Raw genomic sequence first — 12,383 nt, forward strand, 5'->3', positions numbered from 1 at the left:
GCCATAATGGAGAGTAACACAAAGATAGTGTCATAGGTGGTTGTATTTATTAGCTTGTAGACACATATTTTCTTCGGAAGTGTTATGTGATGGTAACATATTATGTTACTCTAAACACATATCTTCTCATTAATTACATGTCACATAAGCAAACTTATCTTGGGGTGCATTATGTTACTAGCTAAGTTACTCTCACTATGACACAGCTTTGGAAAATGAGTCATTTTTGTGTTTTTGTGCCCATCTAGTATTTTTTTTGCAAAAATGATACAGATCAGTTATTAAAGTTCACCCAAAGTACAAAGCATTTGAAGAGGATCAAAACTCGGAAGACAAACTCAAAAAAGATGAGCCGCATGATGAGGAACCCTAACCCCACCGCCCAAAGGAGACGACATGAATCTACGTCGGGGCTTCATTGACTATGTCCAAATAGACGAACTCTAGAAGGGTGGGAGCTCGGAAGATGAACTCAAAAAAGAAGCGCCGCCATCCGCTGGAGCGTCGTACCTGCGAGAACTAAAAAACTCTAACCTAAACTAATATTTGGAGCGGAGGCACCGGGATTCCTCTGCCCGTCACCAGCCTCGGAGCGACGGCAAGAGGGGAGACAAATCCACAGGCTCACGGACGAAGTGACCATCAAACGTGTAGCACCAATGAATCTCAGGGATACGCACAAACGTGGGTTTGATACTCTGGTCATCGCGGTCGCGTGGGTGTTGTTGGAAGCAAAGGAACGCACGCGTCTTCAACAGGGCGAGGCAACAAAAGTCGCCGCTAGAATTGGTAGATACTATTTTGCGAGAAGTTTAGGACTGAAGAACGGCTGGAGTAGGAGTCGGAGGTTTGTCGCGATTTGTGAGAGAGTAGGCTTTAGTTCTTTGTGTTGGTTGTAAAATGGCTGTTGCCGACAGTGATGTTTGCATCTACTCGTCAGCTTCTTGTACATTGCTCTTTCTCTCTTCTATAAAGATAAGGTACGTTATTGATGTGTTGTCTAAAAAAATTCTCAGGGATACGCACCATGGAGTCCACAAGTTAACAACCGGCCGTGATTGTGGCATGCATGCACCCCGAATTTTTCGAGCACGTCGTTCATCACGTACTATATATATGGAGAGAGAAGAGGCCCAGCGCAGAAAACCTAGCAGGGCGCGTCGTAGTTGTAGACCTAGGTATCCGCCGCCGACCGATCGAAATGACGGGCAGCACCGCCGCCACCACCACGCTGAGCATGAAGCTCCTCGTCGACACCAAGGGGCGCCGCGTGCTGTTCGCGGAGGCCGGCAAGGACGTGGTGGACTTCCTCTTCTCCCTCCTCGCCCTTCCGATCGGCACGGTCGTCAAGCTGATCGGCGCCAAGTCCATGGTGGGGAGCGCCGGCGACCTCTACCGCAGCGTCGAGAAGCTCGACGGAACCTACGTCCAGCCCGGCGCGGCCAAGGAAGAGATCCTCCGCCCCGTCATGGCCCGCTCACCGGCCAACAGCGCCCTCCTCGGCCTGCCGGCCCCGACGCCGCCGCCGGCTCCGTCCAACAGATTCTTCAAGTGCTCCATCGCCTCTTACAGCGTTTGCCGCGACTACGTGACGGACGTGAGCGGCACCAAGTGTCCCCGATGTTCCAATGCGATGACGACCCAAATCCAGTACGCGCCGCCTGCCGGTGCAGCAGATGGATTCGTGCGGGGCGTCGTGACGTACACGGTGATGGACAGCCTCGCGGTGTCGCCCATGTCAGCCATCTCCAGCATCACACTGCTCAACACCTTCGCGGTCACGGATCTCACCGCGCTCCAGGAGAAGACCGTGCAGATCGGATACAAGGAGGTGAGTCATCCATCTACTCCATGCATCTTCTTCAGTATAATTATCCCTACTTTTATTTCATTTCAAAAAAAGAAGGAACAATCTTGATCATGTTTTTAACTTCACGATTTTGGTAATTGCACAATCACATAATTCCAGCCGTGCGTACTCACCATGCATGCTCTGGTCTGGGTTGTTGGGTGGGTCTGTCAACTGGCTGAAATTACCACCGTTCGTATTGATTTGCAGGGTTTGGAGATACTCAAGGCCTCGCTGCAGTCCAAGACTGTTCTCACCGACGTCTTCCTTGGCAACAAGTCCCCCAGCCACGATTGAGATCCGGCGGGCGTGCACTATTTGATTGAGATACGAAAGTGAACAAACTATAGTTAGTTGGCTCGATCGATCCACATCTATATATATATATATATATATATATATATATCCAGCTCAGTCAGGCCCATCTTAATTTTCTGATGCATGCACGTACGTAGTTGCAAGTCCGTGCAACCCATGCTGCAAAATGCCTACCACAGATGATACAAGTATCGATTAGGAATTTTTGCTGCTTTGTGAAATACTCAACATGCCCGACGCTTATTTCTATATCTTTGAGCTTGTACCCGTCCGTATTGCTCTTGTGAATGTATCATGCGCATTGCGTGGTGATGTTTGTTCATTGGCCTGAATAACCGGCAATCAGCCTCCAGGAGGGGAGGGTTGATCGAAACGAATTCGGCAGCTAGGGGGAGGTGCTCCCAACGAACAAATCGCCCCCTCTGGATCCTCCTCCAGGGATCGCCTCTGGATTTTCTAAATGCCATGAACAATCCATACTTCATGGGCTTTGATCGGGCGGGGATGGCCGCATTTCTTCTTCAAATTTGTCTTTCGGGCTTCGATCTTCCTCGACTTCGTCCAATTGGACATAGTTTGAATGCCACGAACAATTCATGCCGTCTCGTTGGGACGGTAGGATTAGGGTTTCTCGTCATGTGGCGACTTTTGGTGTCAAATGCTTCAGATCTATGCAAGGGTTCAGCTGCGACGATTGCGGCTACAGGGCGCTGGTCCTTAGGGGCACATGCACAAAGACTTCCCGGCTGTCATTGACAAGGTCAAGCCGGCTCCGTTAGGGGAGTGGTCGCTTCTCCACCTGCAAGGCCTATAATCTTATCATGCATGAAGAGTTCTAAGACCTAATTTAGTGATCCAAAGTCCCCATCAAAAGTCATCTTCGGATGGCTTCTCTTTCGAGAAAGGATCAAGTCCAAAGTTAACCTCTTTCACAAGAATATAGCTCCCAATAGTGATTCAGGTTAAGACGCGACACATATGCCCCACATCTTACAACATTGCCAACAACACGGCTTCTCAACACGTATTTGCCCATCTGTCGCTCTCTCAGTCCTTTGGAGAATTTGGGACTCTCATAACGTCCAAGTCATCCACTACAAGAACCACCCAACCCTTCTAACTATCAAGAATATAGCTTTAGATTTTACCCCATGGACTCGTGGATTTAGGAAGCTATGTTGTTACAAGGATTGTGGCATTACACAGTAATGCCTCCTCTAGCGTAACATCACAAGCCTTGTAACTGCGGCCAACTAGATTGACAATTTGAATAATGCATTCAGGTGGGGACCATGATTGTTCAAACAAAGTATTTAATTTTCAACACTGTATCACATCACAGAATTTTCCAAACAAGACATCATAGTACGCATTTTGGCCTATAACATTTGCAGGTTCCACAGGTGCAAAACCGTCAACTATTTCCAGAAAATGCGAGATCGGTCTTCAGCAATAGAACATGAACTGCCTGACACTCTCCTTAACTTTGGGCAGTGGCTTTACCGGGACAGCTTGATCAAACCTTCGGGTGCCGCCCACAGAAGATGATCCCTGATCAGAGTGATTGTCATCCAGGTAGTGCCGCGCCCGGAAAGCCGCCAAGTGCGCATAGTATGCTGGAGGAACTGTTAATTTGGAACAAATGGAACAGAAAATTAACTGCCAATTGGCTGTGAAGGAAAATGAGATACATGGCTATAGGGAGCGACATCGGACACTCGGGCAAAAGGTAGATATCAGACAATGCAAAATTACACATCAAGACGTACCAATCGAGACGGACCGCGTGCACCGTGCGTAACTGTGAGACAGACAGAATAGTTAGGACAGGCATCAGTGAGAGGGGATGATATTTTTAGCAGAGGGTTGCAGTAAAAACTACCGAAAACTGCTTACGTGTAGCACAGATTGTAAGTCAGTGTTTGTAACGCATCGGCGGTGAAATTATTGTCATCGAAGAGGACATGGTAATGAGTTGGACGGCTCGTTCCCTGATAGGCATATGCAATTGCCATTACATTACTCCAATGTGAAAGGGTACTAAAGTGTTGTATGCATCAAAGGAGAAAATAAGGATCTGGAAGTGCGCCAGTAAGGATCAGCTGTTACCTGAATGCCGGCATGACTACAGAGGTAAAAATCAAACTCACTGGGATGGCATATCTTTGTATCAACAACGGTACCTGACAACAACATATGTAGTTAGTAAAAAAGTCAACCTAATGTTATGTGTCAAGATAATTACTTGCTTAGCAAATTTAGTTTACCAGGTAGGATGTTTCCACTTCGATCTGCCATGGCCCCTGAACGATGATCTTCCGGGAAGAGCCGTGTGTGATGCCGCTTTTGCACCACAACAAATGTAACTTGAGGAAGGTAACCGTTCTCTAAGCTAGAGCAAGCCTAGGAGAGAGCAAACAACAAGATAAAATCAAATACAATTCCAAAGGTCTATGTTATTATTCTCTGCAACCGACTAAATAAAATCAAATACAATATAGAAACAGAGAGAAATAAAGGAGGCAAAAAGAATACCCTGTATATTACATCCATTTCATAAAGCAAGACCTGGCTAAATTGGCCTTCACTAACACCATCTCTGCAAGGAAAGCAAACAAGCTCTCAGTACAGACAACAAAGGCATTGATTCAGAAATCAGAGCACAAATAATTTCCTTCACTAACCGGTAAAATATTATCCTTCCAGGTTTGCAAGACTTGTTTGCTTTATAGAAGGACAAAAGCAACTCTCTGCAACAGAGACATTTATCCACAACAAATATTACATTAGGAAAAAAACAACAGTAACAGACACTGGCATATCCAACGTTACCTTATCATTCCACCATATATAACCCCCTTCTGTGGATCTTTCACTTCCGTGAAAAGGTCAGCTATGATTTCTTCCCTATGACCTTGTGAAGACACCAAGCATGTGTACTTAGACACTTCAGGCCAATCCATCGACGCAACAACCTGTGAAAGCTTTAACATTACATTGTAGAAACTGGAACCACAGCGCAAGAACAAAAATATGACATGATCTAGTTCTACAATATAGTAAGAACAGTACATGGCTTCTAAAAAAAATTCTAGAAAAAAAACTTTCTGGTGCAATATATGTCTGTTTAGTTATATAAATTTTATCTAAATATATGTCATTCCACAACTTTGAGGTAAATTATCTCATTTCTTCCCAGTATGAACTCATATTCTCAACATCAAAGGAGGTTTTATCTCATAAACTTTCTCAAACCCATGCTTTATAAAATGGATTTTTTTCTAAAGCATGAGTTTTTCTTAAGTCATGTGTGAACAAACAGATATACATCAGTTGACAAGAGTACATTTGCTAAACTATAGTTTCTAGTACATGCACTTCAATGATGAAAAAAACATCAAACCTCAAAACACTAGGTCTCGAGCAAAATAATTGAACAGCGACGCTATAAGAGAAAGTACAAAGATTGTCAGGGCACAAACCGCTGCAATAGATGGAGACACATCCTCCCCAGGAGATGGGTGGGTCACATCTGCTCCAAATATAATTGTAGGCTTATCTGTCAACAGAGGTATCCTCCGAAGCAATGCATTTTCTAGTACGGTGTTCCGACCACCAACCTAAGTTAAAATTGTCAGCGGAATGATTGACCTCCGAATTAGAGCCACAATGCATGCACTTGCACAGTTTATCCTACCTTAACATTGATCTTAAGGGCCATATTTTGTAGATACTGTGTGCCAGCTCTCTGAACATGCTTAGGTAAACAGCACTGAGTTATTAAACCAAGCTCAATTTCACAAAGCCGCTTTACTCTTCCTGTATATGCACGAAAGGTTACTACAGCACAGCAAAAAAAAATTCCCATCACCCTGAAAAGCCATTTGATGTGCTTACCATAACAATCACTTGCATTAGGTCCATCAGGTAATACTACAAATAGTAACTCAAGGTTTTCTCCTTCCAAACCTTGCTGAGCAAGCACTTGAGCAGATTGTCTATATATATTTTTTACAGCTTCTAAGTTACCCTGGCATGCCTGAACAATGTCCACACACGGTGTCTCACTTACTTGCTACATCAAAAGAAGAAAAAGACAGTCAAATCACCCATACATTATATTATAAACAGCATTGTATTCTGAGTTGTGAAAGTATTTTTACCATGCCCATGTTATTGCAGGTGCCAACCAAATGGTCGCAGAACACGCTAACATCATTCCATTGCAACCGAGAGCCAAATGAAACACAGGCCCAGTGCCTGATGGACCCTCCATTTATCATTCTCTGAAAATGCAAGCTCATATTTTAACCCAGAATATAAAAATATTATACCACCAAATATGTTGAAACATTACCATGACCAACACAAAAACGTTTTTTTAATGATTTCTCGAACATAATTACAATTGTCAGCAAAAACGAGAAGAAAAAGAGATGATCTCTAGAGGGAGATGTGTTACCCTGACTAAGTATCAACTAGTAAGTACATATGCCTTAAGAGACCACATAACATTGTAATTGCACAAACTGCCAGTAGCAATTATATTGCTTGTGAAAACAGAATTAGTTGCAAATTAGTGCAACTGAAGTATTTAAGAAAATGATTAAAAAAAAGATAAATAGCTCAAAATACCTTGTTATTCATGTTCCACTGTCCTACCGATGGATTACATATTTGTTCTCGTCCAGACTGATGGTATTTAAGCTAAAAAACAGAACAATTTCATGAGGAGACACTGCGCTCAAAGTTTTAATGAGATTATTCTTTAGTATAAATAAAAAACATGTACCCTTGGAGGAGGCAGCACACGAGCATCGACCAATGCTAGTTGGTTCATCACCTTAATTCCAAATTCTTTTGCATTATCATCAATGCCATAGTTGTTTCTATTAATAACCTGATAATACAAAATGGTATATCAATTTTATAATAACATAATAAAAAAGCACAAGACAAGAACAAAAACTGTATATCTAAATGTAAACAACAAAGAGGTCAAATGTGAGCAACTAACAAATTCACCTCCACTTAACATAAAAAAATTCAAATAAATAGATAATTCACCTCCACGATACTACCCTCCCTTTTATCTGGCCTCTCACATGCCAACCTCAATATGTTTGTGACTTGACGCTCATTTAGCTTTCTCGAATAGCGTTGTCCTCCAAGTATGTTGCAAACCTGCATACAAAAGGATAATTCTAATTACATATGGGTGCATCAGACAAAACCTGAAGAAGTTTACATATATAAGTATGCATATGTATCCGCCCTATTAATTGGTTTTAAGCAATCAGATAGATCAGGATTCAAAGAAAAAGGAAACCTCCATAGGCAAATATGTTGGCCTGCTATCACTGCCAGCTTGAAGGCATGGCCACTGTATATATTTCAAAGAGTAATCATATTGGCGTTTAAAGTACTGGACAACTGATACCCTTGTCCCGTCTAGGTCAAATCTGTAAAAAGTGAACAAAATTACGTAAGAGTATGGCATGATATAATAAATGAAATGCGATGCCACTAAAGAAAACGATGAGTACAAAAGAGGTAACAAATACGTCAATTCATTTAGCGGAGCTGAGGTTATCCCAGTAATTTTGTAACGAATGGATATATCAGGTCGATGCGTTGCCACAACTCAGACTCCCTTGAGGGCTTTCTTTAGCTACAAAGCAGAAAAGGACAAAACAGGATCAACTTCAACCATTATATATATTTTGGTACAGTAAAGAATGACAAAGGATGCAAATAAAGCTGTATCATGGTACATACTTTCAGGCGATCCTGGTCGAACAAACGCCTTGGAGCATCACCCCGGATGTTAAGATATTCCAGTGCAAAATCCATAACTGGTTGAGCTTTGTAAAATGCTGTTGCAGAAATATCTGCATAGGGAAAATATAAAATTCATCAAACAGACAAAGGATTTTAAGTAATGAACTCCAGAGCTTCATACTGACGATGAAGTTCGAAAAAGCACTTAAATTAATATGAAAACTGTGGAATGCATACTTTGTGTTTCACAAGCAAAGATAGATCTTGCAATGATATGGTTAGTTTATAAGAGATGGGTGCACCTCCCTCCGTTCATTAATATAAGACATTTTAGCTTTCTCTTGATTCGTATGTACGCATGTTCACTCATTTTAGTATCATGTAGTCAATATTGAAATAGCTAATAGGTCGTACATTAGTGAACGGAGGAAGTACACACTTCTTTCATGAAGAGAAGAACAATATCTTGTGCAGTAAGTTATTATAGGTAGAAACCAGTATGTTACTATACCAATATTCAGTGACAATCCCATCTGTGTGGGGCGCAGGCTCTGATAATACCCTCGCCAGCATTCCACCCCGCTGCCAATGTCACCACCATGTCCAAATGATTTTGAGAAAAATGATCTTGAGATGGGTGTATACCTGTCAAAAATCAGCAAGCAAAATAAATCTATGTATGAAGGAACTAGAATAACAAGCACGGCCTCAAGCAATAGGAAGACACGCTCTGCCAATAAACATGTGCTGTTCTATATGAATCAAATATCTCTGGACACATTACTTTGCAGTGGGGGTTTCCCTCAGAGCGATATCAAGAGCCTGGATAGTGTCCTGCGGCAGTTCTCTCTGCCTACCAGCCAAGAATTGCTGAAGATTGTATAGATTTAGTTTTGCAACTTCCTTTATGGTGACCTTATACTCCTTTTCCCTGAAAAAGAGAAGGATTAACACAAGTGATACATAAATTACAACTACATCAGAAATATGGAAAACATCATACCCCTGGTATCCTCTCTCGGTATTTGATACTTTGACAATAAATTCTTTGGTTTTAAATGGCAGTGGAGCTGCAGTAAACATTCCCTTTCTTCCATCATAAACAGGCAATCTCCCATCCAAATGTTGTTTATGCAATCTAACAAGTTCATTAATTATAGATCTGTTCCTCTCACGAGCCATCGATTCAGGACTGATTGATACCTATATCAATAATAATTTAGCAATTGCTATTCAAATCAACCGGTGTCATGAGATAAAAGAAAGATTATAATAACATCTTTCAAAGCATTTGACAACAACTGAATGACCCTAATACTGAGAAACAAATCTATGCAAATTGATAATTAATTTGACATATATGATCAACTATTCGACAGAGTACAGATGACACACCTTAGGTGTGTTTTGAGAAAAATATATTCAATGTAGGCAACTCAAAGAATTGTTATAAACAACATAAGAATGAGAACAGGTAAATCGTATTTTTCCTACCAAATTTGCATATCAGATTAGGCCAATGTGCCAAAATTTCGTTTGACTTTGACAAAAATTCAACCTTTTTTATGAAATTTGATAAATAAACAAATTAAGTTGGGCCCTGATTCAGTTTTCACTGCATTTTATTTGATTAAACCGTAAATATTTTGGTAACCACTGAAACCACCAGGCTTTCATAAATCTCTGCCAAAGTGAATCCTGCTGATGTCTAGGCTGTAATTATGGTTCTCACTTTCAGTGTAATTTCGGAAATTTCATTCATTTCGGTACATACTGAAATAATTGCCTTTCGGTCAAAATATTTCAGCAATTTCAGTAGTACATAGAAATTCAAATTATTGTTTTGAAATTTTAAAATATTTGCTTGGATCTTAGTTAATTCAAGTTGAAATTTTGGCCATTTCACCAAAATGAAAACCGAAATAACTAAATTGGTGATTTCAGCGATGACCAAAATATTTCTGAAACAGGAACTCAAAACTCATGCCTGCACTACAAAATTGGGTGATCGATGTATGTGGCAAAGCCACTTCCAAGTGACCTTAAACTGACCTTGATTTGCAAAATTAGTCCAGCATGCCAATCAAATTTACTGCAAATTAAGGTGGATGTGAAATGAACATATACTCCTATTCCTCTACAAGCTATTAGGGATTAATGCATTGCCAATGATAGCCATGTTCTAAGGGTTTTAAAGCTCACAATAGCTACTTGTAAGTCACCTGAAAATAGTTTTTGGGTCAGTCGATTTTGGAAGGAAGGAAGGAAGGAAGAAGCCGCCGGAGAGAAGGAAGATGCAGTCCTCGGCTCGCTGGAGAAGCCCGTTGGGTCTATCTTAGGGTGGCAGGCGGCCCCACTATCTATCTTAGGCATGTTGGGGGTGGGGGTGTAGGTTCGCCGGAAAAAAAGGTTCATGGCCGCGGTTAGAGGGATGGCCGGGGGCGGCGGCAACAAGGCGGCGGTTGGCGGAGCGGAGAGGCTGGCCCGGGAGCGCTGCCGGCCGCGGGTGGTTACCCCGGTGCTAGATCCGCGGTTCAAGGTTGAAGAAGATGAACAGTGATGAGGTTGAAGAAGCTGATCTGGTCAACCATCTTGCATCCGACGGCTCAGAGCGAATCAACTGACCCAAATCTGATTTTCAGTTACCTGACAGCTAGCCAATCCCTTGAAAGCTCAAAACCTAGCCTATTTTAGAGAGAAGTCTTCCCAAAAGAAGAGCACCACGTGAGCGAAAGCAACACATTACGTACATCGTAGTGGTAGATCTCCTTGCCGGCGACCTGCACGAGGAGATGGTTGGCGCGCACCCGGCACCTCTTGCCGGCCGTCCCGTACCCCGGCCGCGCATGGAACCCCGTCGACTTGCTCGACGCCGGAGGCAGATTCCGAGGCGGCACGACCACGGCCACCTGCGACTCCTGGGCTCCCGTGGCGGCCGCCGCCGGCGCCGAGGACGAAGACCCCTGGACCGCCTCCGACACCGCCAACCTCCTCTCCATCTCTCCGCTCAGCGCCTCCACCTCTGCCTGACCCGGAACCGTCGCCGTTGCCGGCGGCCGGCCGCGCCCCGCGCCCACGGGACGCTCCACCGCCCCCACCTCCAAGCCGCCTCGGCCTAGCCCGCCTCGATGAGCGCCCAAGTGGCCTCGCCCGGCGTCGCGATGGCCACCGCGCTGGACCCCGGCGTCGGCGCCGCCGCCCTGGCCACGGTGGGCATCCTGCTGCTCCCCGCCTCTTCCTCGGCCTCGACCGCGTCCTCCCGCACCCTGCTGGTCGCCACCGCGGCCGCCGTGCCGGCCGCCTCCACCTCTAGCGCTCGTGGACATCGTGGGCGCGACCCCCAGTGAAGTGGCAGCACGAAACCAAGAAAAACCACCGGCCGATGAGGTTGGAAGCGGAGGAGGCGGGGAATATATACAGGGTCTGTTTCGCGGATGGACGTGCCTTTTCACATAGACTTCGACGCATGAACATCCTATAATCGCTCACTGACATGTGAACCAGGGGACCGTCCGGCCCCGCTGGTCAGTGACACTGCACATGTAAGGCGTTCGCACGCGTTGCCGCGGTATGGGGCCCGGAAAGCTTAGAGATGCGTGCGAAGAGCAACGGGCGCCTGATGATGTTTAGTCTAGCCAGGGCATGCACCACATTTCCAGCGTATAATAATTAAATTCAACTTAAAAAGTACATTTCCAGAGCATAATCTTTTAGATCATCAATACTACTCACTAAAACGATGACAATTAATATGAATTGAAGGGAGTAATTTAATTTAAACGCGTCTAATCGTAAATATTTGCCGCCCAATAGTTCAGTTTTGCGATATCCTTAGATCACATATTAGACCATTCATTCTTGGGTTGAAGATTGCTAACCGATCATTCCGCACACGTTTAGTTTAGCCATTACATTTCGACGCATATATAGGGTGCACATTTAATGGCTAGTGGGGTCTAATCTTGTGATACGTACCCTTTAGGTCGTATATATGAATCATCCTATAATTTATGTTTGGGCTCGTTGGCAAATATTTTGGGATGCTCGTTTGACCAACACATATTTGTTGTTTAGTTATGTGATACCCTTATATTGCATACCATTCATTCCATAATTTAATTTTACATGCGTCTAGCCAACAGATACATTTGGATGTATCCAGCCGACAACTGGCTAGCTAGAGGTTGGTTCACTCTTTGTGATCACTCAGTTATCCTAAAGTTTATGTTTGCATGCGTCTAGCCAACAATTTTTTCCTACCAAGTCATGTGATACCCTTAGATCATATAGTGACCATCTTATATTTTACCTTTGCACGTGTCTAGCCAACTAATATTTGCTGGATAGTGGGCCTAGGCACATATGCAAAAGGAAGGTTTGCCTACTTTTTAACGTGTATGACGAAAACGAAAATCGCAAAACACTTGGTCCCCTC

At 43.6% G+C, this 12,383-nt stretch overlaps 1 protein-coding gene and 1 pseudogene across 1 annotated transcript; one reads left to right on the forward strand and one right to left on the reverse strand.

The window, feature by feature from the left end:
• Nucleotides 1-1,130: 1,130 nt before the first annotated feature.
• LOC123099387 (uncharacterized) lies at nt 1,131-2,216 on the forward strand. Its single transcript, XM_044521558.1, has 2 exons — nt 1,131-1,831; nt 2,060-2,216. The coding sequence occupies exons 1-2, from the start codon at nt 1,202-1,204 to the stop codon at nt 2,144-2,146; spliced, it is 717 nt and encodes a 238-aa protein (XP_044377493.1). The 5' UTR covers nt 1,131-1,201; the 3' UTR covers nt 2,147-2,216.
• Nucleotides 2,217-3,479: 1,263 nt separating this feature from the next.
• On the reverse strand, nt 3,480-11,314 carry LOC123099388 (protein argonaute 12-like; annotated as a pseudogene).
• Nucleotides 11,315-12,383: the final 1,069 nt, after the last annotated feature.

The sequence above is a fragment of the Triticum aestivum genome, chromosome 4D (genome assembly GCF_018294505.1).
Source record: "Triticum aestivum cultivar Chinese Spring chromosome 4D, IWGSC CS RefSeq v2.1, whole genome shotgun sequence".
Classification (NCBI taxonomy): domain Eukaryota; kingdom Viridiplantae; phylum Streptophyta; class Magnoliopsida; order Poales; family Poaceae; genus Triticum; species Triticum aestivum.